Source organism: Neurospora crassa, linkage group IV (assembly GCF_000182925.2).
Source record: "Neurospora crassa OR74A linkage group IV, whole genome shotgun sequence".
In the NCBI taxonomy this organism is placed as follows: Eukaryota; Fungi; Ascomycota; class Sordariomycetes; order Sordariales; family Sordariaceae; genus Neurospora; species Neurospora crassa.
The window spans coordinates 3,914,882-3,939,180 of NC_026504.1; the positions used below are offsets into that span (position 1 = coordinate 3,914,882).

Sequence of the window (24,299 nt, forward strand, 5' to 3'; positions counted from 1 at the left end):
GTATATGTTCATAGTATTTCTACGAGTTTAGTACCTACTTACTCTCGATTCTCACGTACTGTATGAATTCTCTGCATAATCAACAGCTCCAGTATACTACCTCGCCAGTCTGCCGGTACTTATTATCTGTCTTACTTACCCACTCTGTGCCGGCCGCGTCCTGCCGTCTTTTACGCCGGGCTCATTTATCTCGTCTGTCTCGCGTCTGTGACACAGCGTATAGTTTCTTTTCGGCCATGAGCCGTCCGCTCATTCATTTGTCTTTCCGTAACTGTCTATATAAGAGCGGGAGTGGATGGTTTCAATGATCGATGCGGGGGAACGGCGGAACGGATTGTGTAAACAAACGAGCGAGTGTCTGGATTTGTGTCGTTTTATTCGGAACAAACTACTAACCACTGAGAAGCTGGTTGACATTTTTTGATTGATGAGTGCCGGTCGAATGGTTGAAAAAAAAAAAAAAAAAAAAAAAAAAAAAAAAAAAAAAAAAAAAAAAAAAAAGCAATCAGATGTTACGCTCGCCGAGATCTCGATAATTTTTAGTAGCACAAGTTCGGAAAAATGGATGATTGTTCTGGAATCGGGGGGACAGAGCTGGACATTAGGTACCTAGGTAGAGTTCACTCCCTCCGAAAAAGGTGCCTCGTGGTACCTGAGTTTGTTCTCCTCAAGAAGGAGCAATACTGGGAGAAAATAAAGGCAGGTACGCTATACATACACGGCAGTCACTGCGGTGTTACTCTTCACCCCAACATTCTGTCCTTTCCACCAGTCTGTTCTTGGTCAACGTTCCATTCCTGTTAAACCTACCATTATCATCTCATCCAAAAGCACGCATCGAAAAGTCCGTCGATAAACACAGGTTATATCTTCTGTTGCTGATCTCCCAAATCTTCTATGCAACCTCAACGTGTCGTGTCATGCATCTCCGGGCCATCTACAATTTTTATGGCACAGTAGATCGGAATGTCGCGACACATTTCTATTTGGGAGAAAAGACGACCTCTTCATAAATAGTTTTACTACGACCACACCAGTTTATACCTTGAGGGGTCATGTATGACGTTTTTCTATACTCGATACAATAGAAAGGTTTCACAAACAGAAAAGCTTGCTCTTTGTCTCTAGTTTGTCATAGAGTCGTACGTTCATGGTATGTTTGTGTATGTTGGGAGTATCTCCCAAACACCCAACGTCCACCGAGCGAGCTCGGCCCGCTCACTTGCTTCGTTGGACACTCCCCGCTTCATCGTCTCCTGCCGTATTTACCTCCCATCTCCACCATCCGCGGAGAGCCAGGTTACGGTCCGGGAGGAGTCGAGAATGGTGCATGTTCAGGGACCCATGTTCATATAATGGCAATATGCACGTCAGAAGCAAGGGGGATTCAATTCCAGTAGGGGAAGGGGGCCCGGAGAGAGCAGCGGAGAATATGTTAGACGGCAGGATTATCGTATCATTATTGCATTCAAAACTTGTGAGTGTCTTGCGTAAAAAAGTATAGAGCTGGGTTGGTGGTTTCACTTGACCTATGCTTCTTTCTGCTCTTCTCCCGATGTGTTCTTTATGATTGCGTTATATTCGTACCTTCACCGAGGGCTTTAGTCCTGACTCTACTGGAGTCAGGTACAGTAGGAACGAAGAGAGGAAGCTGAGGTGAATTAAGGTAAACAAATGAACGAGGTCCCATTTAAACTATGAACTGGACATCAGCATAGTTATAAAGATATTAACATTGTCGAGTGATCATGTTACATTGACAAAGTCAAACAGCGAATTAACTAGGTACCAAAGGTTCTCCTTTCCGATTTCCATGACTCCTTCCAAAGTTGCAAATTTCCGAGCATAGATATTCCCTTCCTAAAGCGCCATCCGAACATACTCCAAGCAGGTAAGATAAAAAAAAAAAAAAACACCAACACTCTGCTATGCACGATAACGGAGATAAGGAAATTTCAAAGAAGCAAGCCAAGGGCCCGTTCCGCCAGTAAAAACCAAAAACAAAGGCAAATATCCCAACAACACCATCTCGATCCCAACCACAACTCAAAAAAGCAACTGTTATGCAAATACTGACTGAAGAAAATTCCTCGGAACGCCCCAAGTCGAAAAGGACGGAACCAAGTGGATAGAGGAAATGTTGTGGGGGTGAAGGTGATCTCGTCCATCAGATAAGAGGAGACATAAACAAAATACGGCTTTTCCCGCCGTTTGACCGTCGAGCCCGAGCTGAGAGATACACGGTGGTTGTCAAGCAAGCAAGCCGCATATACATGCACGAGTTTCATGTATCTGATATGCAGTGTCGTACGGTTGAAAGAGGTGTACTGTAGATCAGACTTGCTTCTGCAGGACGATTGTTGTTTATTGGCCGCAGTTGAAATTGGATGAGGTGGGAAATGTTTGTTTGTTCGATTTCCCAGACGCCATGCATCGCCGGTGAGGAGCAGCGTCGTGAGAGATGTGATGGACGGTTGTAGTAGATGTGGGTGTTTGGACGAGAAGCCTTGAGGCCCTGTTTTGTCATTTGTCGTGATCCAATGAGTGGCTTGGGAGAGCGGGTTCCGCCCGAGATCTGGTTGAAGCTGACGGGAAGGAAGCGAGATCAACGAAGCAAGGACGCCATGGATCGGCCATGACGAACTTTCGTTGGAGGTGGGACTTGAGCTGGCGTGGAATTATTTGCAGACTTTAGACGACTTGCAGCATAATGCAGCCAGCCCAATCGGGTAGATCAGCCCCAGCTGGGACTTTTAGGCTTCAGAATGAGATGCCAGTCTTAGTATGGGCAGCTAGCACACTCGGCGCCCACAGGGCAGTAGTCGTGTGTACCGAAGTCAACTGCCTTGCAGCAGAAAGAGCAGCAGTGGTTGACAAGAGGCTGGTACTCCTTGACGGCCATGTTGACTATTGGTTTGATGGTTGAAGTTGAGGAAGATAGTTGTTGGTGGTGACTTGTATGTGTGTGAAGACAACCTTTGTCGCTGTGTAAGCTCAAATGTGTGGCAGTATATGTATGGGATTGAACAGGGTAGAGGTGGATAAGAGGTTGATGTAGTAGAAGGGAGGAGGTATAAAAAGGATGATGATGATGGTGCTGCTTTCACTTGAAGTCAGAAGCACCTTGAGAAGCGACCGGAAGGCAGTCTTAAGTAATTTTCGAAGAAGAAGAAGAGGAAGCGTCTGTGTTGGCGGTGGTATTGGATGTGGTGAGCAAGCAAATGATTTGGTATGAACAGGCAATGACGAGGTCGACGAAAGAGCCTCTCTTGGCTTGTACGGGTACCTTAGACAAGGTTACCTTTGATGTTGGCCAAGACGGGCGAGGATTGGGTAGCCTGGAGGCCATCTCCTCGGTAGCAAGAAGCAGCAAGGGCGCCATGATGCCCGTGGGTAAGATGGACAGGCAGTGGGGTGTGCGAGAGATAGAGGCCAAGTACACATCCAGGTACAAGGACGACAAGGGCGCCGCTGTTTCGATTGGGGATGATCACGGTTTCTGGAGACGGAGACCCAGGTAGAGTTGTCCATCGAGTTCCAGCGATATTGAGGGACTGGTTCCGGATCGATGTCTTCCACTTGGATGGACGTATGAGACGACGCGAGGTCATGATGGGCAACGAACCACGGGACGTACCGTAGCCTAGGACGGGAGAGGAAAATCTTGTCTGAGACCTAGACGCCTGAAAAGAGCCTGCCATATCCTCCACCGCATTCATCACTTGAAGAGTACTACTGCCCTGATGGAAAGCGCGTTTCACAGCATCTGGGGCACACGAGTTTGTGCCTGTGCCTTTGCCTCTTGCGTTGTGCGACCCCAAAACAGGTACGCAGACCTTCTCGATACGTACATGTACTTCAAACACGCAGTCAGCCCTAGCTTGTTAATCGTCCGATTCCCCGATGAACGTTTTTTTGGATGGAGGTAGGGGTCCTGTTCATCTTGACGAACGTGATCCTTGCATGTAAGGGGGGAAGAGGGTCATTATGAATGGGGAAATTCCCTAGCTCATTCCGGATGGCGAATGAAACTGCTGCAGAGAGGAATTGACGCTAAATTTCCCACAGCGACTCTTGAAATAAAGTTCAGTTACGCGTGGAAGCCCGGCTAGCTTGCCAAGCCGTTGCAGACCACAACAGTGTTTGCCATTGACAAAGAAAAGGACGAACGCAAAAAAGGACTGCTTATCGTGAATGCAACTGCATCCAACCGAGCCAAACTTTCCAGCAAGTCAAGTCCACCATGTTGATCGCATAGCATGTTGATAATGTGACTGTGGGGCGGGAGGGTCACGAGATAGCAAAACGGGAGCGGATTGACCTTTGTGCAATATGAATATCCAACCTTCAATGACAAGCTTAAGCCACGGGAGGATCTGGTTGCTCGGCTAATGAGTAGATGTACCTGATAGACGTACCTATTCTTATCACACTCGATCCGAATGAGGTCTGGGGGACCCTGGGCTGTCCGACATGATGAATCCGAGGTACATAGCTGAAAACACCCGGTCTTACATTTGTGTGAAGAAATACATACGCCTAAGTCTGCCTCTCTGTGGCAGCCCAAGAGCCTTATCCTGTATCATTGTGGCGCGGAGACGTGTGGTTCTTGTCATATGCCGCATATTGGAAACATTGGTTGGTACTCTGAATCCTTTGTTCAAGGTAGTATGCGGCTTTTTTTTTTGTCAAAAAAAAAAAATAAAAAAGATAATTATACCGAAAAAAAAAAAATTGGTGTATTTTTCCTGCAAGACGGCATCGGGTCGTACGGACGGAGCCGCGATAGGTCCAGTGGCAGTAAGCTCGACGTCGAGGACAGAAATTGCAGTCTTGCGTGCGATCATGTCCTACGATACAAACTTTTGCTCTTACGAGTCGTCATCCCATTTCTTTCAGTGTCATTTCATCTCTCATCAAATATTCTCTGTTCTGAGACCAGTCTCAAGGAACGTTTCAGATACCGTAGCTGTAAATTGCACCGAAGAGACTGTCGTCAGAGTTCCCACGATGGTCCTAGCAGATTATCAGTTCACAGCCGATGGATGGATGGCAATCGATATTGTATGTTAACGTTATCCTTTTGCCATATTTCGGAACGTTAGTATTACCAATGTGATGTGTTTCGGTGTAAAGCACTTTTGTGAATTGGAGTCAAGCACAGATCGACCCCTATAGTAGTCCCCAGACCAGCTGAGCTCAAATGGCCAGCAAGAAGACGACAGGAGACTGATGACGATGCCAATGCCAATGCTCGTTTGATTTCCGCGAGCGTGATATTCGTAAATGTCCCAGATGTCACGGTGTGTCTGGGTAGGGTACCTGTGGACTCATGCCATCGGTAGAAGTAGAAGTACCGTACCTAGGTGATCATCTCACCAGCCGGCCCTGCTGTAAGCTTAGCAGGGGCTGCTCAAAGTGGAATGTATGGAGGCCAACATGAAACGAACACAAGATCGGGACTATGGGACTCGCGGCAGTCATCAATTTGTTTCTCATTAGATGCAGACTGCCTATCAACCCCTCGCATTTCGACAACGACATATTGACCTGAACAAACTGCTGGCAACAGTGACTTACTTGCAAGTGTTTGCGCGTGATATTCATACCTGGAGTACCAGTGACCATCAAATTTGTTGATGGCTGGCCCGTTTGTGCCCTCCCTTGTCCGGATAAGAGATGCGTGAGGGTAATGTCAAAGCAACATCCGACCCGAGCTGAAGACGCGAGTTGACAGAGTGAAGTGAGCAATGTCGCAATCTGAGAAGGGCCAAGCGGGGGCTACCGTTTGCACTAATGCATAAAACACCAAACGTTCTCTAGTGTGCCCTACGGGGTGCAACCTTATGCGCTGCATAGTGTACATAGTACATTTAGAAACCCTTGTTATCGCAATCAATGTCGCCAGCTCAAGGTTTTTGTAGAAAATGGGGTTTTGCAAATGAAGGAACAGGTGGGTCTGATCAAGCGATTATACCCCAGTATATAACCAAGTATATGTGTACCCTCCTGCGAAAATTAGACCCCTATCAATACAATTTCTGGGCCGTCAACTGTTGCGATTGCATGTTTCCGTCTTGCTATACACCATACCTACGTCTAGGAGATGCGGACAGTCGAAATCCTGTATGAGAGAGGGGGATTGGCCCTAGGCCGTCATTGTCTCAATAGGGGTTTCTACTGTAGGCAACATGGTAACGACGGTACGTACCCCTGCTGCTAGCGTGGGCCCTTGCCCTGCCTTTGACGACATGGGATGAACACTTCAGTTTCCGTCGCGCTCCGTGATGATCTGATTTCCCCAGAACTTGGCGATTGCAACCTTCTCCTCCCGCCATTGCGACGGTAGTGTACAAAGTGGAAGGAACGCACATCAGATGGTAAAAGCCTCCCAAGCGACGGGAGGGCGCGCAATGGCTCGTTACGCTCCTGCACCTCCAGGCAGTTTAGGTAGGGTAGGTAGTGAGAACCTCTCTGGCCAGACAAGGTGTCATCACTCATTGTCCTTTCCTCCCCTGAGCATGTTATCGCTCCGTCCCTGTCCCGGCTATCGCCTACTGACAGCAAGTGCACCCACTGGCGCAAGAGTCGCCCACGAGGCCATTTCGGCGACCTTCTTTCTAAGCCATCCGTCCCGTCTTACCCAACATCCCCGCATCTCGATAGGACCGCTTTGACTGGAATCGTAATAGCACCTCAATCACCTCCTTTCAGTGTACCAGCCCCGCTAAACAACTGATTCAGCATGGCCCGGGGCGGGATTAGGTATTGACGGAACTGAGGATGTTTGCGTTCGTTTAGACTCCTCCCAACAGAAGTGAAGTCTTTCTTGCAGACATCGATGTTGTTCAAGATGCTCCCAGGTTAGCGCTACCTACGCCTTATGGTACTCGGCCAAAAGTCCTGGAAGTCCCCGCCAATCAATGCGGCCAATTCCTCTTGGACTCGAGCCAAGCAATTTCTGCATGGAAGCTCTCCCGAACTCCAGTCCTCTTGGTCGCAAGTCCTCTCCTCTCCTCACGTCAGTGATGGATGGCACTACCAACTTTGTACATGGCCGGTTACCAATGCCTCCTTGACTACCTGCCCACTGTAGGCACCGGCACTGTGAGTGTGCTGTCCCGATGGCGTATTTTACGTACACGCATGCTACCTTCCGCTTGATGTAGCATCGCACCGTGGTACCCACGGTAGTTAGTCACACACACAACCCACCAGTTCTCATGAAATTCAACTCACAAAGGGTATCGCAGAGGACGTCACGACCTTCTTCGGCCATTGCTCCGGCGAAGGGAGGGATTATGTACGATAGCCCAGTCTCTGCTCCTTACCCTTTCATTGTACCAGGGTAAGGTACTTTTTGCGCAAGCTTGAATGACAAGTCTCACAGTAGCACCGTCAGGAAATCCAACTAGCGGAGACCGGCCTCTCAGTGTCAGCATCTCGGCATATGCTGGTCTCTCGAGAATGTGTGGATCCCACGCAAGTATCAAGATAACACTCGACGTTATACTCTATGTAGGTAGCTACCGTGAATTCTTCCTGTCACCCCTCCACAGGTGCAATTTCCGAGGCTACGAGGCCTATCAGCTTAACCAGCCTCACACAAAGAGCTGGATTCGTGTCGTTTGCTGCTAATGATGCCTTGACCGGGTCTATTGGTCTTCGCCGTTCCGGTTCCCTTGCCCGGCCATGCGAACCACGCAACTACCAGCCGAAACTGATACCAGATAGTCCACCTGCATACCCCCAATTTGATGCCGCATTTGTCATGATCGAGCATTTGGGCAGCAGTCGCCATTTGCAGAACATGAAAGGGCCTCATCAAGATCCCAATGTTCAAGAGGTATTCCAAGAGGCTGGCAATGAGATCTTCCAGAGCAGGCCGAGTTTGTCAATGGTATGAATGGCAAAGTGTGTCTTCTTCACCAGGTGATGTTCAATTTACCTATCACCATGCAGAATCCGTATTGCCAGCAGCGTGGCTTGGGGCCTCAAGCTTGTAGCGTGTCTACCTCCTGGCAGATTATCATGTGTCTTCCACAGTTTCATCGCTGGTTCAAATCTGGCGTAAGCTTGTTCCTTCTTCGCCTTGGCAAATATTGACCGTACTCAGTTGATGTGATAGTTGCCTGAGACATTGTGTCAGACCAAAACACGAGATCCAAACACCAGCGGATAGCGCCCCAAGAGCAGTTTGCTTCGTTCCATCTACTCATGGGAATAGCTGCTTCGACGTGCTTGGTGCCTTTCCTTTATGGCTTTCAAGGCCCCTCTGCAGAGGATAACAGTCACTGTCCGTTTGGAAACTCGGATCAGCTGTAAGCCTTGGAAATACACTACATAAAGACCGTTGCCCTACTCATACCCAGACAGACGATCGGCACAGAGTTCGACCTCCTTTGTCTGGTCTCAGCTGGGCCCTGCTGGCCCTACCAAGCTTGTCCAATGTGGAAGAGCAATGAGCATGATCGGCACAGGAATTGGGCTTCAATGCCACCGAACCCGGTGCTTTGGTTGCCTACAGCCCCATTTTGACTTCTCCCGATGGGCTTGCGTCCGCTGCTTCGAAGCGCTGTGGCAAGGTGTGAAGCAAAAGCCACAAAACACCTCAGAGATTATGCGCACCGTATCTGCAGAAACGGAGGTTGGGTTTTGCTGCAGTGTCCGAAGCCAGTCAGACGATCACTCGGCGAGTCGGAATGGGATATGTTACAGTTGGCTTGGCGAGGCTGTTGATGAGCTGCCAGATGGGACAATCTTTGACTATGTACCTGGCACGCCTGGCTTCCTGGCCACTTACACCGGGGACTACTATGTATGTAGTTGGTTCAACATCCCAGCAAAACACCCCTACCTTCAGTCGGAGTTCGGCTTCCTAGGGAACCCAAGGGGATGGATGCGTACTGCATGAGTCCGCCATGGCTCCGATCCGGCCATCAATTGGCCATTGATCCAATGTTTCAGTGCACAATGTGGCGTGCTGCTCTCATTCTTCGGGCCGCAGTCGTTCTCAGCTCGTCTATGTTGATGAGCAAGTACTGGGTATGTGTTTGTCTTTTCTTTTCCTTCTCTAGTCTCGGTCTTTGAAAGCTGAGAATCAAGGGAAACACAGGCATCTCTCTCCTTAGAAGCCGAGGAGTGAGCATTAAAAGATGGATCAGATTCCCTGTGCGCATAACCAACTTGGTATGTACCCCCTCAGAGTATGATGCGGGCCGGGGTCCCCTGGCCTGTCATCTCTTCTTAATCCGAACCCTATCGTACGAAGGTCTTGTCCGTCTTCCGATATTACATCCTTCAAGCAGAGTTTATGAGACCTCGATTCCGATGCTGGCAGAGATACTTTCCTGGTTTTCTTAGGTCGCAACAGACATCACGCTGCGATTTCTAGGACGAATAGCGAATTCACCTTAAGCACACCGCAATGCCACTACGTTTTGCACCTCCGCCGTAATTGAGATTCTTCTGGTGTCAGTAAGTATCTTGGGGGTCTCGTGACGCAGCTGTGTCGGTCGTCGTCTTACATGCGCGCTACACGCGTGATGGATTTTATATCGCCTATCGACAGGACGACATCTGGAGTTGTCCTTCATCTAATTCCAGCGTATCTTTCGTTCTGATGCATACTGGTATGTCGTCAACTCACCCAACCATTTCTCGGCTCCATTGCTACCGCGTATATGATCGAATCGAGATTCTGCAAATCTCCGAACAGCTTCGGATAGCAGCTAATGGCTTAAATCACATAAGCGAACTCCACCACCAACAATAGAAAACACGATTCATCATCAACTAATCATTTCACCTATTGTCATGGCTAGTGTCGTTACATGCTCCCGTCGTTGCTGGTCGTGCAAAAGGGGGGCCAGAGGATTAGGGTGTCTCATAGGGGTCTTTCCAGGCGTTCTCGCGAATCGAGGTACCGACCCCTGTGACTGCCAGACCTGGTGACGTGTGGCAAAAGGGCGTTAAAGGAGAAACCGAAACTTTAAATTTCTCCTTTCCCTGTCAGCAAAGACAAGCATTGAACGCCAATTTCCTCTCTTGTGTCGCATGAGTTGAAAGGGAAAGAGGAACGAACTGACCTGTACTTGCGGGCAAACCATTCGCCCTTGCCTTTTCCGAGCACTTCGGTTGTATGCCGGAGAAAGGATTGTTTGTGTCAAGACGCTAACAGAACCCCCTTAAAACCATGTTCCGTTAAGCGCTACGCAAGCCTGAAGGCCCTGGAATGGCATCACTTTCCCTTGGTGTTACAGTATGTCCGCTCAGAGCATACGCGTGAATAACTCGCACAATGTCCTTTGAATTCGGTTTATCCTCTGCTCCAGCACCTTTGATGATGACATTTCGAGACGCTATCGAGTCCGTCCCCTGAATCATACAATATAGTGCACGAGCAGATGACTTCCATCCAGTTGATTTGCAAACGGAAGTACGCGGGGGCAGGATTCTATATCCGAGTGAATATACTGCTATGAACCCTGAAGGACGAAGTAGTCGTCATCATGAATAATCGGGGTCATAAATGCCGAGATCACCGACACCGTTACCGGCCGGCACTTCAACTACCTACCCGCTCGAGGATGCGGGGCGCGCGATGTGACGATGGGCGTGATGATGTCCTGCTTCCCCGCGTTTTTGGAGTTCACTCCGTCAAACATTTCCCGTCCCGTCATCTTGGATTCTTGATGGGCGACAAGATCAACCAACTGTGAAGCTCCCAGCCTGCCTGTCAAGCCTGCCTGTCACACGAATGGCATGCTTTCGAGAAGAGAATTGAAAGGCGGCCGAGGGCGGACTTACTTTTTGGTTCTTGAAGCGTCGGGCCGCGGGTAGGTGATCCCGAAGCTATTGAACTTGGGTGAGTGTGGGTAGGGAGCAAGCTTGTTTTTTTTTTTTTCTTGTGAAGATCTTTGACTTCTTGATAATGTTGACTGGCGGGTTGTTTTGAAGCTTGATTCTTCTGTGAAGCTTTTACCCAGCATCATCAACCTCTGTGCAAGCTCCTCTGGATCATCACAACCCATGCCTTTGTGGATTACACCGCCTAATCAGTCTTCTTCATCCTCTCCAAGCTCGTACCATTACCTAGCTATCAATCACCGTCAAGCTGAAGGAAAACAATAGACAGATAAACAACACCAACAATGTCCTCCTCTGGCCCCTACAAGCTCGTCACCGTCAACACGGCTCCCGATCGCGCCAAGCGTCTCATCGGCCGTGTTGTCGAAGACGTCAAGGACAAGTACACCATCATCCATGTCGGCAACGCTGCCTGTAAGTGTTCGCTCCCGTGGTTTCTGTTAATTTTGCCTCCTTTACCTTCCCAATCGTTGACTGACTGGCTCATACCAAACAGCAATCGAAGAAGTAAAGTCTGTAGTCGAAGAACACCGGCCCAACATTCTGGTTTGGCCCCCCTTAGTCCGCATACCTACCCAAGCAACGTAGAGAATATATAAAGATCGTTAACACAAAACTGCAGTTCACGGCATCAATGTGGACTCCCGAAGAAGCTCATCAGATCATTACCATTGCCAAGGAAGTGGTCGGCGGGGACCTCAAGACTTTTTCTTTGCCGCAGGGGTTGCAGGTGAATAAGGGACCGGATGCGGTGGTGGAGTATATCAAGGAGAACTTGCCGAGTTTGTTGGGTTGAACAGTGGCAAGGGGGGCTTGTCAAGGCTCTTCTCTTCTTCTTGACATAGTTTCAAAACTTTATCTGCCTTGTCATCCTGCTCAAATTCTATAAACCTGGCGAATCCTCTCCTCCGATCTCCGAAGAAAGTGACAATTGGGTCCATGAAAACGTGCCGACATGACACTTTCAAAACAACGGATTGTAACGTCGAAGAGAGCAAGAAGTTTTGCACCTTGTATTTGTTCATAACATTCTTTGGACACTCGCTTCGCTGTCTTGCTGATTACTCATTTTCAGCCTGAAGTTATTAAATCAAACCATTTCACATCAATCCATTATACCTGATCCTCCTCTCACTGCTCGTTCTTCATGACATTATACAAACTGCCAATATGCGGCAAGATCTCCACCACGAACTCATCACCATCATGCAACAACTCCTTAGGATTCCTAGCAAAGCCAACACCAGCCGGAGTGCCGGTTATGATAACGGTACCCTTGGGCAGCGTGGTGCCCTGCGACAAGAAGCTAATAATTTCTTGAACCGAGAAGATGAGGTCACTGTGTAGTCCTGTCAGCATCCCATCCAACCTCGCAAACAAGGCACAGAAAACAAAACTGGACAGAACAGAAAAAGAAAGAAAGAAAGAAAGAAAACTCACGTCAAGGGACTCTCCTGCACCACCTTCCCATTCTTCAACCCCCTCACCTTCAGCCCGCCCACATCCCCAATAACCTCCTTGCTGACCAGCACCGGGCCAATAGGACAACTGCCATCGAAACCCTTGGAGTAACACCACTGCGTCTGCGCAAACTGGGACGCGCGGCTGCTAATGTCGTTGCTGGCGGTGTAGCCGAGGACGTAGTCGAGCGCTTCTGCTTCGCTAACGTTCTTGCAGTCCTTACCGATAATGATGGCCAGCTCGGACTCGTAGTCGGCCGAGTCCGACTCGATGGTGTGCTTGGGAATGGGCGTGGGCGCCGGATAGGGGTCGGCGAGGGCGGTGGCGGGCTTAAGGAAGAGGGTGGGGATCTCGGGGATGGACATTTTGGCTTCTTCGGCGTGTTTTTTGTACTGTATATTTTTGGTTAGGCGGGAATGTTTAGCTCAGTTGTGCAGCCAAGTTGGGGAATTGAATTGCAGGCATCTAAGTAGGCGTAGAGGAGCTGAGGTTTTGGGGCACGTGTAAGGGGGCAAAAGCTTACGTTCAAGCCAATGCAGCGAATGGTGCCGGCCTCTTGGGCAGTGACAGGAGAGAGAATTCGGCCGATGATGGCCTTGTTGCCGGTGGGAGAGCCGGCGTCGAGAACGGAGGTGCCAGAGTAGACGTTCACTTCGACATCGTCGCCCTTGCGGACGGCGGCGCCGACGTCGACTTGGCTGTCGATGGGCTCGCCAATGAGGACCTTGGAGTCATCGTCCTTGGGAACGAATCTTACGAGACCTAAATAAGATTCGAGTGTCAGTTTTGTTGCCGTATAGATATCTCGGCGTCTGGAGGAAGGGTGACTGGAGAAAGTGTTGGACTCACGGCTAAACGACATGATTTCTGTGTTTCTTATAAACTTTCAAAAGATCGATGGACTAAATAAAACAATGGTTTAGCACAAAATCAGTGATAGTTTAGAGAGCACACTTATACTTGAATTCTCAGTCACCGCTTGTCAAGTCAAAACAATCCAAGGCCGCAATTCGGAGAAGGGAGATCAGCACCATTACACGATGAGGGGCAGCAGCCACACCCCAGAGCATGTGAATGGAGCTCAGAAATATGGCCGAAGCTACTGCTAGCATAAGGCTTACTAACCACTTGTTCATCATGCCTGTGGCCAGTGTCCGGCAGTAGAATAGTAGGTAGGCACTGCACTAAGCATGTCATTGTAGGACAATCTGTACCATCCGCAGATCAGGCTGATTTGCTGCTTGCGTATAATGTTGAAGGTTTGGAGAGGTTTCCCCGAACCCGCATGCTATCCTTGATATGCAGCTCTTCAGCGCTGCAGGTTATAACAAGTGCCGGATCTTGGCATCGTAGACCAATATTCGCAACGGGATGGACTGAACCCCTGGCTGGGAAGAAGACGCCATGAAAAGACACAAAGACAATGACCATTGAAGAGAATAACGACATAGTGAAATTCTTTATTTTTTTCCCCCATTTCACCACGACAATTCCTCGAGGACCTGGAACCGGGTAGAGCACCCCCGTATTCCCCCGCAAGTGCGGGAATCCTACCCCATCTGCTTTCGAAGCGGGAAACACATGGCGTTGAGTTTGGGGAACGGGAGGGGACGCCAGCGGACGCCAGAAATAGTGTACTGTTTGTATCAAGAAACACATAAGCTTTTGTCAGCGTTGAAGGGTCCTCGTTACCCCCTGTCTAGAGAGACCGACCCCCTGCCGTAGTTTCTTCTGCCAAATCCGGACGCTGTAAATTGTGGTTGGACATGCCAATGCCAAAGTCAACAACAACACTACAGCCCACTGGAATAAAAGAGTAAACATGACCCGAAATGGAGGTGAACGGAGGTCAAAATCGCCAAAGAAGGAAAGAAAAAGACACACAGCACCTAGGATTCGCTGGTCGTCACCGACCCAACTAAGTTAGCGTGTACACCACAGGCGCCTTGGGCATCAACGCTGGGAATGATAGTTCTCAATTGCCTCGCACGTCCAGGGAAGGATGGCTTCGCAGCTGCCTGGGCCGGTTGATATGTGAGACAAATGAACTCTCACTGCTTGGATTGCCCGACACCAATGTGATCTCTATCGGGTCCATATTCTCCAAGTCCAAGATCCCCTTTCCTTTATCTGCCTCTATTCCTCCTTTCCGATCCTGGCAACCGAAAGTGCTGAAGCTTCTCGCCCGCCACTTCTGCATTTTCTCGCCCTTCAACTCTGGTATCAGCTTTGGAATCTTTTTTTTACCTGCTGTCTACCTTTTTCGGGTCGCGATCGGCGATGCCACTTTCCAAAGCAACACTTGGGCGCTTCCTGAGAAAGTGCCCTTGTTTAGGCATAAGGAAAGCGGACAAGGTAGATACATCCTTCATCCACCTTGAACCGGCCGAATGGGTTGAGCCGATCGACATAGCCCCTACGACGATTTCTACATTGCCATCAGCAACTGAACGCGGATTGACAATCGTCCCGCGAGAAGCGACTGTGCCAAACAATAACACAACGGCAACGGATTCTGCATCAATAAGTGCAACCGAATCCGAATTATATCATAAATGCGAAATCTGCTCCAAGGCCCTCTTCCTTGACTTGAGTGACGTCGTCGAGGAGGATTCAGATGGACAACAGCCTGCAACGCAGGGTATTGCTGGCCAAAATCGCTGGGCAACTCTTGCTCCTTCGTTTGGAAAAGATGCAGATCGCTTCATTCGTTATTGTTCGGATAAAACACTCGGCACTGCCTGGATACGGAATGGCCAAGACCTTTGCACCTTCTGGGATATCACCCTTATTGACTTGGATGAATGGTCACGAAAGGGGTGTCTACTTTCACGCGAGCTTTACAATAAAGCAATTAATTGTCTCAAGCCACATGAACAATCTGATATCAAGTCATGGGTCCTGGGTATGGAAGCCTGGGGTTCCTCTGTGATTTTCTCGTTCCTCCTCCTACAACTGAAACCCAGAAATAAGCTTGAGATGGATAATCGCCAGGGCGGTCCGGACTTTTGGTCGACCAAAAAAAATATACGGGATTTGTACTTTGAGCCAACAACTACCACGGAGAAGTGCTTGTACCTCAAGATGGATGACAAGTCTTCGGCTGCTAATGCAATGATGATACCCCCACGAATCGAAATCCAGCCATCTTCTGCTTTGCCCAAAGCCAAAGAGTGGCTTGAAAGGTGTATCAACACCCATTCAAACTGCCCGAAGCCTGGCGGCCTTGTTCCAACAAGACTGCTCTCGCTATCAACATCTACAGAAGCACCTGAGCCCCGCCTGCATCTCCAACTAGCATCAGAATCAGCCAAATCAGTTCCGTATGCAGCTTTATCTTACTGCTGGGGTCGCAACCAAAAACTAAAGTTGGAGATGTCCTCGCTTGATCGCTTCCGAACTACGGGAATTGGGATGGAGGAGCTGCATCGCACAATAGCCGATGCCGTCATGGCAGTCTTGTCACTTGGTCTTCGCCATATGTGGGTGGATGCTCTCTGCATTATTCAGGACTCAGATGAGGACAAGGCTCGGGAAATCGGAAACATGGGCGCGATCTACGCCGCTGCCACGGTGACACTCGCCGTTTCTGGAGCAGCATCTGTCGACGATGGCTTCCTCTGCAAACGCAGTCTTGGGAATCTTGGGCTTTGGAGTTTTGAGATTCCAACTCAAACAGCGCGTACGTCTTTGCAAATTCCGGTAACCGACGCGGGCGCTGGGAAAAGGGAAAAGGGCAAGTTCAGTCAGGAAGCTAATGTCGAGCCAAAGACAACAACGGCATTGTTGTTGCATAAAAGTCCAAACGGCGGACAAATCCGTTGGATCGTTCAGAACGCGTCTCCCCTCTACACTAGAGCATGGACATATCAGGAAAGATTGCTTTCTGCACGTATTCTGGACGTTGGCGTTATCCAGACGAGATGGTGGTGTCCAGAAACTCCATCTAGCGGACCAAAAGCCCGACAAGATCATAACGTGGATGGATGGAAGCATCTAACTGAGGTGCTGGATAATGTTGCGGGAAGTCAGAAGTGCTGGGAGGTTCACAATCAACGTTCATCTGCCTCAACACACTGCAACACTCCAGCCAGGAGCGAAGGCCCGCGGCAGATCACCGGCTTGGATACAACTGAGCATGTGGAAATAATGAAAACGTGGAGCGACACCGTTGAGCAATACACGGGCCGGAATATCAGTTTCCAGGAGGATCGATTACCCGCACTTTCCATGATCGCCCAATGTGTTCAAGCCCGAACGGGTTACCAATACGCTGCCGGATTGTGGATGGAGGACATGCTCGTGGCTCTTCTCTGGAGTAGATATGAGTCGAAATCACGGCGAAATGCCCGCAAAGACAGCGACAGTGCTAGTGATAGGGTTGTCTACTGTGGTCCAACTTGGTCATGGGCATCAGTGCATGACAAGGTGTCTTGTTTCCCATATGAAGCGACCGTGCGTTGCACGTATTGCAAGGTCCTGGACTTACACATCGAGCCGAAGCCCGGAGGTAACGCCTTCGGTGGCTTGAGCTCCGCCGCGCTGGTACTTAGCGGTCTTATGAAGCCTGCATTTTGGAGACAGGATCTGTCTTCTTCGGCAAGTTCAACAGTTGCTATGCCAGTATCGTCCGACCCACCAGCTTCGTCAGAGGCAGCTTCTGTCGAACCTCCGAAAGGTGCCTTATATACAACTCACATTACAGGAACAGAGCAGCGGCTTCAAAAAATCCATATGCGGTTCGACACCTGGCGGCCTGAGTTCGAGGTACTGGCCTATCTGGCCACAAGCGATAACGTGCGGGCTGAACAGCCGCTGGCTATTCAGTTGGATGTCTATCTTGTTGTTATTTGCAAGTACGCCTTCTATGATGACGAGGACTCGGATTGCTTCTTCGAAGGCTTGGTTTTACAAAGAAATATGTGTGGAGACTACATTCGGCTTGGTTCATTTGCGTTCAATTACAAGCCTCGAGACCTCAAGGGTGACGATTTGGCAGCCTTCTCGGCTATTGAGCAATGGCTTACCAGCGGAGATGAAGAGACCATTAGATTAATCTAATCCGTAGGATGCTCGCATGGCCTTGACTTTCTCGCTACACTATTCCCAAAATGCTCCTTTCCCCCCTCCCTACACAAAAAAAAATAAATGAAAAAAAAAATTAAACAAAAAAATGAAATTTATCAGAGAAAGCAGGAGAAAGCAGAGGCAGATGATCCGAAGTTGGTAGCGAGATGGGCACCAGAAAATAATGGGATGGGCACGAGCCCTGACTGGCAGAAATACCGTAAGTGGACAAATGAGCATAGGTAACATCAGTTATATGATTCTAAACAGTTTAAAACTTCTGACCGGCTTGAGATTGTGTCGTAGTTGATGAGTGTCCTGTGTATATTTCGTTGTGAGGTCTCTCGACTGTTAAGACGGAAATGATGTTCGTGACAATCAGGTTGTATCTGAAAGGTCACCCAAAGCTCAGTGAGCTATAGCATCGTGCTGCCATGGAGGCACCTGTAATTTTGCAATATGTGTAACGATTAGTAGTTTATCGATGGGAGAGCGGACGGGATCCCGAGTTTTCTACTACCGATGGCCGTATAACCAAAAGAATAGTCTTATATACTTCATTCAACCCCAAAAAGTGCTGCAAGTTCACAACACAAGGTCTCCAACCACACAAGCACAAGTTCGTAGAATGCTTCATGATACGATGTGATTCGAAACTACGAGAGAACATTTACTACCTGGCCTTATTCACTCATTTCTTCCTCCTCTTCCTCTTCCTCTTCCTCTTCTTGTCCCTCTCCTTCACCCTCCTCTGCGTCTTCCCTCTTCTCCCTAACCCACGCCTTCCAATCAACCCTCTCCCTTTCCACCCCTTCCCACTCATCCCATCCCCTCTCTTTTTCTTTGATACCTTCCCCAAACGCCGACCCCAATCCACAAAGATGTCTCATAGTCGGCCGCCCATGCGGACAATTCCACGGCTTCTCCATCTCGCCCATATGCCTAACCACCTTTTCCATCTGCGGCCGACTCAACGCCCGTCCGATCATGATGCTGCTCCTGCACGCTCTCATGGCAAACATCTTCCTCACTTTGGAAGGCCTCGGTATCGCGGTGGTGGCGCTCGAGGTCGGGTTATCCCCCAGCAGGAAGATCAGTTCCTCCAAATCTGCTACGCCGAAGGTCGTCTCGCGCGAAAGGGGAAGAGATAATAGCTGGCAGCGAGAACCGACAGCGGACTCGCCCGAGGTATCGACGCGCACTTGGAACCCGTTGGCCGCGAGCGCAGGTAGGTGTTCGAGGATAATTTCTTCTTCGACGGCGGTGAGGGTGAGCGGTTTGGGCTGGACGAGACGCTGGGATTGCACGGTGGTGGTGGATTGGAGGCGCTCAAAGTTGTACTTTTCGTCTGAGGCATGTTGGTCGATGATGAAGAGTTCATCGTCTTCTTGGGTGGTGGCAGCGGGGCTTTGTTGAGAAGGGGAATGCTCTAATGAATGAGAGGAGGAGGCTTCCCTGACGGCAATGATGAAGCCGAGATTGAACTGGCCGACGATTTTCATTTTGGCAAAGTCGGATTTGGATATTTTGAGTGAGAGTTTCTCTTCGGCGTCGGCGGCATCGAGACCTATGGTTGGTTTCCCATCGCTGCTCTCTTGTGTAGAGGAGGAAGCTGTGCCCGCTCTCGGCAGATGCTTTGCCCAGATTTCCATACGAGAACGGATGTCGCCTTCGCTTGTCTTTAGACGTTGGATAAGGTTGAAAGTCAAGTCTTTGCGTTTCAGTCGTCCTTTCACAAAACTTTGAGATCGCTTTTCGCCCTCTTCAGTGGGCTCATTTGCTTTTTTCTCAGCTGCTTTGATCATCTCTTGCACCTTCTTCTCTTCTTTAGCCTTCTTCTCGTCTTCATCAATGTACTCCTCGTCGTCGTCGCCATGATGACAACACTCGGAAGGTGCATCTTCTGAAAGTTCAACTTCGCCATTATCATCGCCCTCCGCCACACTTTGATTGGTCTGGCCACTGATGGGACCATTACCCTCTTCATCAGCTGGGCTATTTTCACGAGTTGAGTGTTCAGCTTGTTCGTCAACATCATCATACTCGACTGCGGGCACATCTTTCGTTTGGCTCACGAAAAGTGCTTCATCATCAGAATCCACTCCTTTCTCTGTTTCGTTACCCTCTTCGTTTTCCTCCCCTTTCCCTTCCTCATCAACCATTTCCACATCCTCAGTCGTCATTTCGAGGTCCTTTGATACCCCGCGAGATGCACCACCCGAAGCAGAAAATAGCTGGGTCAAACGGCCACCGAAAGAAGGCACGGGCACGGTCCTAATCCCTTTCGTTGGGGAACTCCCAAGACTGACTGACCTCATGCCCTCCGACAGTCGGGACCTTTTATTGGACGAACCAATGACGCTGGTGATGGAATGACCGCCAATAGTGATCGTTGCCACCTCCTCTTGTGCTGACCTTTTCGGTGGACGTGATATTGATAAGAGGCTCCCTTTTGGAATAGGTGGCTGAGTTGGGGGTGGAATGGATGGCATTGTCAGTTCTTGTCTATCCATTTCCTTATCATCGACCACGTCCTGAGTCATCGAATTGTTCTCCACGTGTTCATTGTCTTCTGCAGTATCCTGTTCGGCGTCCGACTCGGCATCCTTTGTGTCATATCTTCTGGCCCTTTTCGGAGATTGTGGCTCCTTTTCGACAGGCGATTTCTCCCTTCTGCTGTCATTCGCATTGATAGCAGCTGAAACCGGTTGTTTTCGGGCCTCAGACTTTCGCTCAAGCCACCGGGCGAGTAGGTTTGACGCCTGTGTGTTAGCAGGTGTTGATTCGCATGGCCCAGCCCTCGTTTTCGGACCAGTAGACAGAGTATTTGGCGCGTTATCCTCATCGCTGACGGCCTCATCCGAGTCCTCATTGACAGCATGCCTAGTTGCCCTGTTGCCCTGTGGTCCGTTTTCAGGTCTATTTGAAGGCAGAGAACTGCCCGGTTCTTCCGATGCATCCCTGCTGTCTTTCTCTCGGGCCGGGGTCAATGACCCCAAGGGGACTGTTGATGGCCCCCTGAAGGTTGAGCCTTTGAGTAGTTGAGTGTGTGAGACGGGGATTGTGACATCTTGCAACTCAAAAAGCTCTATCAAAGACTCCCTCAAGTTATCCAGCATTTGTCCTTGATCGTGAAGCAAGATAGTGCGCTTGTCTGGACTGACATTGACATCATAAAGGTGCGTGTCCAGCTGAATATCAGCAAATATAAAAGGCGATTGAGTCGAGTTATATGACCGATAGACCTCATTGAAGACCTTGGCGAACTGAGGCAACCCACACGGTCTTCCATTGACGTAGAACATTTGTCGATCTGGTGTCTGGCGGCCTTCTCCGTGAGCTGGGCGAGAGATGTGTCCACAAATACGAACCTCGGTCATGGCGTCGTCGTCCTGAGCAGTCATCTTGGCCAGGAGTCCAGTATTGGTAGGTTTTAATTGCAGCCTGAGGTCCATAGCGATCAGGGCAGTCATTGTCTTTATGCCAAAGACGTTGATGATATTTTCTCGGGTGGTGGGGTTTCCCTTTGTCGAGAATAAGACCATCCGCTTTCCCTTGGTAGGCTGTTGCGACACTGTGAACTTGACGCTGGTTTGAATGCAGGCATACTGGTTAAGCAGGTTAACCACCTTGCCCCATTCTCGCTTAATGTTTCTTTCGAGCTCGCGGCGGCGGACAGGCAGACTCTTGAACAGGTTTTCGACCGAGACGGTTGTACCTCGCTGACCGGAAACAACACTGGTGCTCTTGAGCTTTCCGGATGTCTCGAACTCAAGTTTGGTGGCCTTTGGCGCCTCTTTCTGGGTGCATGTCACGATGGTGAAGTGTGACAGGGCGCAAAGGGAGGACAAAGCCTCGCCTCGGAAGCCGAAGGTTTGTAGGGTTGACAGGTCATCGTAGTTGGATAGTTTGGAAGTGTAGTGTTTTAGCGCGATGGATTCATAGTTGCTGGATGAGATTCCGCTGCCATTATCCTGGACTTCGATCGAATCGAGACCTTGATTCTTAAATCGGACATCTGGTGATTTCTTTAGTGTCTGTTCATACCTCGCATGGACAGATATCTTGCGACGTACCGATTGTCGTCGCTCCAGCATCTAGGGCGTTTTCTACGAGTTCTTTGGCTACGGAGCAAAGGTCGACGATGACTTGACCAGATTGGATCTGGTGGATCTGCAGGACGGAAAAGCAAGATCAGTTGAACTTTCTTTGTGCCGGGCTACCATGAGAAAGTAGGCGAACCGTGCTCGGGTCGATAGCCTTGATGGCGCCATCTGAGGCCATTCTATCCCCAAACCTGATGTTTATGCTATACTAAGCTCATTGATCTTTGTCGGTGAATGATTGGAAAATTCAATATCCAGGTCTGGGACGGGTTTAGTTTGGAGTTCCTGTCGTCATGGTTGGATTTGTCGGAGATACCGTGATGGAGGTTTTGTTTGGGAAACGTGACGGCTGCCTACCAGGCTATGCACACGCGTAAAGTGGTTGCGGCTTGGCGCGTTTAGCGGTGGATCCCTAGAGTAAGATACGCCAAAGTTACGCCATGTCATTCAGAGTACCGACTGTGCCACTGTCTAGGATACATACAGTATTACACGCATCAACCCCACCTATGCAAAAGCTGCCCCTAAGCGCTAGTCAGAATTAGTAGGTAGCCGTTTCCTGTCTACAAATCCTTAACTTTGACCTCCTCGATGTCGTCGTTCCAGCAGACATACATATTTCTGGTCCTTCAATGCCGTACGGATCCATCTTCGTGTATGATCCTCATCAAATATTTGAGTAACTAGAATAGGAGGCCTCTCACCTTTGCCCATCCTCACATTGCGGTTTTCTAATCGAGCAACTTTCGCTGTCAATCTTGACCGGCTGGGTGGGCGGTACGCCTCATGATCGTCAGGGTCATTGCCAAACCTCCACCCAGGCCCGTTCGCTACCGCGCAATGACAGCACATGACTTCCTCTTGTTCTTTTCCATGTTTTGAAGCTTTTTGATCTGAGTTTCTTACACAGGAATGTTGACGAACTACAAGGCAGATAACTCGGATTCGCCAACTACATTGCATGAGAACGGATCATACTCCGTGACAACAACCTCGGATAGGGACTGAGAAAGAGCTGTGCCGCAATAAACTCGCTAAAGCGGCAGCCATCAACTGAAACGTGTGGAAGTGGTTGGATGACGTTATGTGCAGTTCTTGGCAGGACGGCCGACTTCCGTTCATCTATTGCTTACCCCAGCACTCTCGACCTTACAAAGACGTGGGCGTCACCACTGTCTTGAACTTGACAAGCGCCGGAGCTGAGCTCTGAGTGAGGAGAGAGGAGATAAGGTCCCGTCAATTCTGACGGTTAGCCGCCCCAAAGAACCCAGGCCGCCGACCAGTTCACGAGAACCGAGTGGCCAAACTACCCGTCGCACCGATATGTGCCAGGATGCGTGCCAAGTTGTCGAGACGTCAAAAGCGCCCTACAAGGTTGGAAGTTGAAGCTCAATAGATAAGGTAAGGCAAATCCGGAACGATAACAGCCTCAGATGCGCCTCTATCGTTGCTTTTGGCAACCCGGTGTTGGGAGACCGGCGAATGGATTGATGGCTGCTTCGTATTCATCCGATCGAGGCCAGCCAACAAAACACGGGACAATGGGCGGGCGTTGCCGTGCGGTACCATAGTGGCCGTGGAAGTATAACCTATTTCTGGGAGATTTATGAGGACCTGATCACGGAATATGATCACAGACGGTGAGAAGTACGACGCTGACCGGTTTTTGAATCGCAATCACCAGGAATTAATATGCAATTCCACATACGAGCTGCAAGATAGAGGAGGGTGTTCGTTATGGTGTTGCAGTTTCGGTCATCCAACCCCCCAATCCTCCCTGTCGAAAACCGGGCTGACGACCACGGGCACTCGCGTAGCTGTTCTGGCCTCGGCTGGCTCACCTGCTGCCTGGGTAGAGCATATCGCAGCCATTTACAGTCCGTTCATCATGACGAAAGATGTCTTGGCGGGTCAGTCGAATGTCATTGTTTTTTTTTTTTTTTTTTTTTTTTTTTAAAGCAGCTCGCCGCAAAGAGAGAAGGCCAGATAAAGAACGCATCCGGCCCTCTCCGCTGCAAGGACCGAAACTCGCAATGGCACCGTGATTGCCTTGTCTGTACGTACCTAACAAGGTGAAGATCGCATCACTTCTAACCCACTCTGCATCAGGCGTATGGAGACAAGTTGTTTTTGTCCGTTTCAAAAAGCCCGGCATTGGCCTTGCCAACTTCTGGGGAATCAAGGTGACAAGGTCCACCATTTGCCCCCTCTCATTCATACACCTACCTATAATGGACATGATGTGTTTGAATGTTTCGATATATCATCACATTGCCTTGACAATAATCCAACTTCTATTGTACCATGATCCTGGACGATGGTTTCTTTCTGCGGTACAGTCGATCGGGACATTGATGCATCACGCAAGAGCAATCCGCTGCGACCCACTGCCATTCATCCACTGTGCTGCTACCCACAGAAAAAGAAAAACATACAGACAGGCACTCCAATCTGTCGAATGAGAAGAGTGTGTCGAATCACGTCAAAACATTTCGGCCCGCAGCGAGGCTAGATTGTCGTGGGCTGGCGGAGGACGCGGAGGGCTGGGGCTGGCGGGCTGGGCGGGCGGGCAAGCACCGAAAGTCCGCTGAATGACGAACCCCAATCGTCCGGGCCCTTGTCTCTATTAAACCTTCATAAGACCGCTGATTGGCTGGTGAGGATTGGAAACCCCCAAATCTCTCAAGTTCCTGAAAGGGGAGTCGAGCGGGTGTCCAAGGATTTTGCTGCGAAATCCCACGGGAGCCCACTGTGAGCCCACTGAGCCCGCAACCCCAAAATGCTTAGTTTTCCTTA

The 24,299-nt window shown here is 49.6% G+C and overlaps 9 protein-coding genes across 10 annotated transcripts; 5 read left to right on the top strand and 4 right to left on the bottom strand.

The window, feature by feature from the left end:
- Positions 1 to 1,713: 1,713 nt before the first annotated feature.
- NCU08013 (hypothetical protein) lies at positions 1,714 to 3,057 on the bottom strand. The gene has a single exon (XM_957590.3). The coding sequence runs from the start codon at positions 2,900 to 2,902 to the stop codon at positions 2,780 to 2,782; it is 123 nt and encodes a 40-aa protein (XP_962683.2). The 5' UTR covers positions 2,903 to 3,057; the 3' UTR covers positions 1,714 to 2,779.
- A 185-nt stretch (positions 3,058 to 3,242) lies between these two features.
- On the top strand, positions 3,243 to 3,521 carry NCU08014 (hypothetical protein; the record flags this gene model as incomplete). Its single annotated transcript, XM_957591.1, has 1 exon — positions 3,243 to 3,521. One exon carries the CDS (start codon positions 3,243 to 3,245, stop codon positions 3,519 to 3,521), a length of 279 nt encoding a protein of 92 aa, XP_962684.1.
- A 3,353-nt stretch (positions 3,522 to 6,874) lies between these two features.
- Positions 6,875 to 7,279, bottom strand: NCU08015 (hypothetical protein; the record flags this gene model as incomplete). Its single annotated transcript, XM_957592.1, has 2 exons — positions 6,875 to 7,116; positions 7,240 to 7,279. The coding sequence occupies 2 exons, from the start codon at positions 7,277 to 7,279 to the stop codon at positions 6,875 to 6,877; spliced, it is 282 nt and encodes a 93-aa protein (XP_962685.1).
- A 677-nt stretch (positions 7,280 to 7,956) lies between these two features.
- NCU08016 (hypothetical protein) lies at positions 7,957 to 9,145 on the top strand (the record flags this gene model as incomplete). Its single annotated transcript, XM_957593.3, has 5 exons — positions 7,957 to 8,070; positions 8,176 to 8,321; positions 8,377 to 8,818; positions 8,968 to 9,045; positions 9,116 to 9,145. The coding sequence occupies 5 exons, from the start codon at positions 7,957 to 7,959 to the stop codon at positions 9,143 to 9,145; spliced, it is 810 nt and encodes a 269-aa protein (XP_962686.3).
- A 1,532-nt stretch (positions 9,146 to 10,677) lies between these two features.
- Positions 10,678 to 11,766, top strand: NCU08017 (hypothetical protein). The gene is made up of 4 exons (XM_957594.3): positions 10,678 to 10,838; positions 11,134 to 11,283; positions 11,366 to 11,430; positions 11,492 to 11,766. The coding sequence occupies exons 1-4, from the start codon at positions 10,765 to 10,767 to the stop codon at positions 11,605 to 11,607; spliced, it is 405 nt and encodes a 134-aa protein (XP_962687.2). The 5' UTR covers positions 10,678 to 10,764; the 3' UTR covers positions 11,608 to 11,766.
- Positions 11,767 to 11,856: 90 nt separating this feature from the next.
- Positions 11,857 to 13,575, bottom strand: NCU08018. Of its 2 annotated transcripts, XM_011395988.1 has the most exons (5): positions 13,291 to 13,575; positions 13,180 to 13,232; positions 12,854 to 13,092; positions 12,310 to 12,722; positions 11,857 to 12,208 (listed from the first exon to the last, which is right to left on the bottom strand). In XM_011395988.1, the coding sequence occupies exons 2-5, from the start codon at positions 13,190 to 13,192 to the stop codon at positions 12,001 to 12,003; spliced, it is 873 nt and encodes a 290-aa protein (XP_011394290.1). In that variant the 5' UTR covers positions 13,193 to 13,232; positions 13,291 to 13,575; the 3' UTR covers positions 11,857 to 12,000. The 2 variants fall into 2 exon arrangements, with proteins under 2 accessions (XP_011394290.1, XP_011394289.1); XM_011395987.1 differs by having other exon boundaries at positions 13,180 to 13,575.
- A 1,667-nt stretch (positions 13,576 to 15,242) lies between these two features.
- On the top strand, positions 15,243 to 17,466 carry NCU08019 (hypothetical protein). Its single transcript, XM_957596.2, has one exon. It carries the CDS (start codon positions 15,310 to 15,312, stop codon positions 17,389 to 17,391), a length of 2,082 nt encoding a protein of 693 aa, XP_962689.2. The 5' UTR covers positions 15,243 to 15,309; the 3' UTR covers positions 17,392 to 17,466.
- Positions 17,467 to 18,031: 565 nt separating this feature from the next.
- On the bottom strand, positions 18,032 to 21,821 carry pms-1 (postmeiotic segregation increased-1). The gene is made up of 3 exons (XM_957597.3): positions 21,640 to 21,821; positions 21,474 to 21,570; positions 18,032 to 21,415 (listed from the first exon to the last, which is right to left on the bottom strand). Exons 1-3 carry the CDS (start codon positions 21,679 to 21,681, stop codon positions 18,081 to 18,083), a joined length of 3,474 nt encoding a protein of 1,157 aa, XP_962690.3. The 5' UTR covers positions 21,682 to 21,821; the 3' UTR covers positions 18,032 to 18,080.
- Positions 21,822 to 23,401: 1,580 nt separating this feature from the next.
- NCU10867 (hypothetical protein) lies at positions 23,402 to 24,098 on the top strand (the record flags this gene model as incomplete). Its single annotated transcript, XM_001728020.1, has 3 exons — positions 23,402 to 23,413; positions 23,463 to 23,559; positions 23,941 to 24,098. The coding sequence occupies 3 exons, from the start codon at positions 23,402 to 23,404 to the stop codon at positions 24,096 to 24,098; spliced, it is 267 nt and encodes an 88-aa protein (XP_001728072.1).
- Between the last annotated feature and the right edge of the window lie 201 nt (positions 24,099 to 24,299).

What these genes read in the sequence shown, in the direction of transcription:
- NCU08013 (XM_957590.3), bottom strand. Translation starts at nt 2,902, where the DNA reads ATGGCCGTCAAGGAGTACCAGCCTCTTGTCAACCACTGCTGCTCTTTC.
- NCU08017 (XM_957594.3), top strand. Translation starts at nt 10,765, where the DNA reads ATGCTTTCGAGAAGAGAATTGAAAGGCGGCCGAGGGCGGACTTACTTT. An exon ending in CTTGAAGCGTCGGGCCGCGG is followed by an intron (nt 10,839 to 11,133) that starts GTAGGTGATCCC and finishes GGAAAACAATAG; the next exon opens with ACAGATAAACAACACCAACA. An exon ending in CCATGTCGGCAACGCTGCCT is followed by an intron (nt 11,284 to 11,365) that starts GTAAGTGTTCGC and finishes CATACCAAACAG; the next exon opens with CAATCGAAGAAGTAAAGTCT.
- NCU08018 (XM_011395988.1), bottom strand. An exon ending in TTCGCTGCATTGGCTTGAAC is followed by an intron (nt 12,723 to 12,853) that starts GTAAGCTTTTGC and finishes AAAAATATACAG; the next exon opens with TACAAAAAACACGCCGAAGA. An exon ending in GTGCAGGAGAGTCCCTTGAC is followed by an intron (nt 12,209 to 12,309) that starts GTGAGTTTTCTT and finishes AGGACTACACAG; the next exon opens with TGACCTCATCTTCTCGGTTC.
- NCU08019 (XM_957596.2), top strand. Translation starts at nt 15,310, where the DNA reads ATGGATAATCGCCAGGGCGGTCCGGACTTTTGGTCGACCAAAAAAAAT.
- pms-1 (XM_957597.3), bottom strand. Translation starts at nt 21,681, where the DNA reads ATGGCCTCAGATGGCGCCATCAAGGCTATCGACCCGAGCACG. An exon ending in AGGCTATCGACCCGAGCACG is followed by an intron (nt 21,571 to 21,639) that starts GTTCGCCTACTT and finishes TCCGTCCTGCAG; the next exon opens with ATCCACCAGATCCAATCTGG. An exon ending in TGCTGGAGCGACGACAATCG is followed by an intron (nt 21,416 to 21,473) that starts GTACGTCGCAAG and finishes AGAAATCACCAG; the next exon opens with ATGTCCGATTTAAGAATCAA.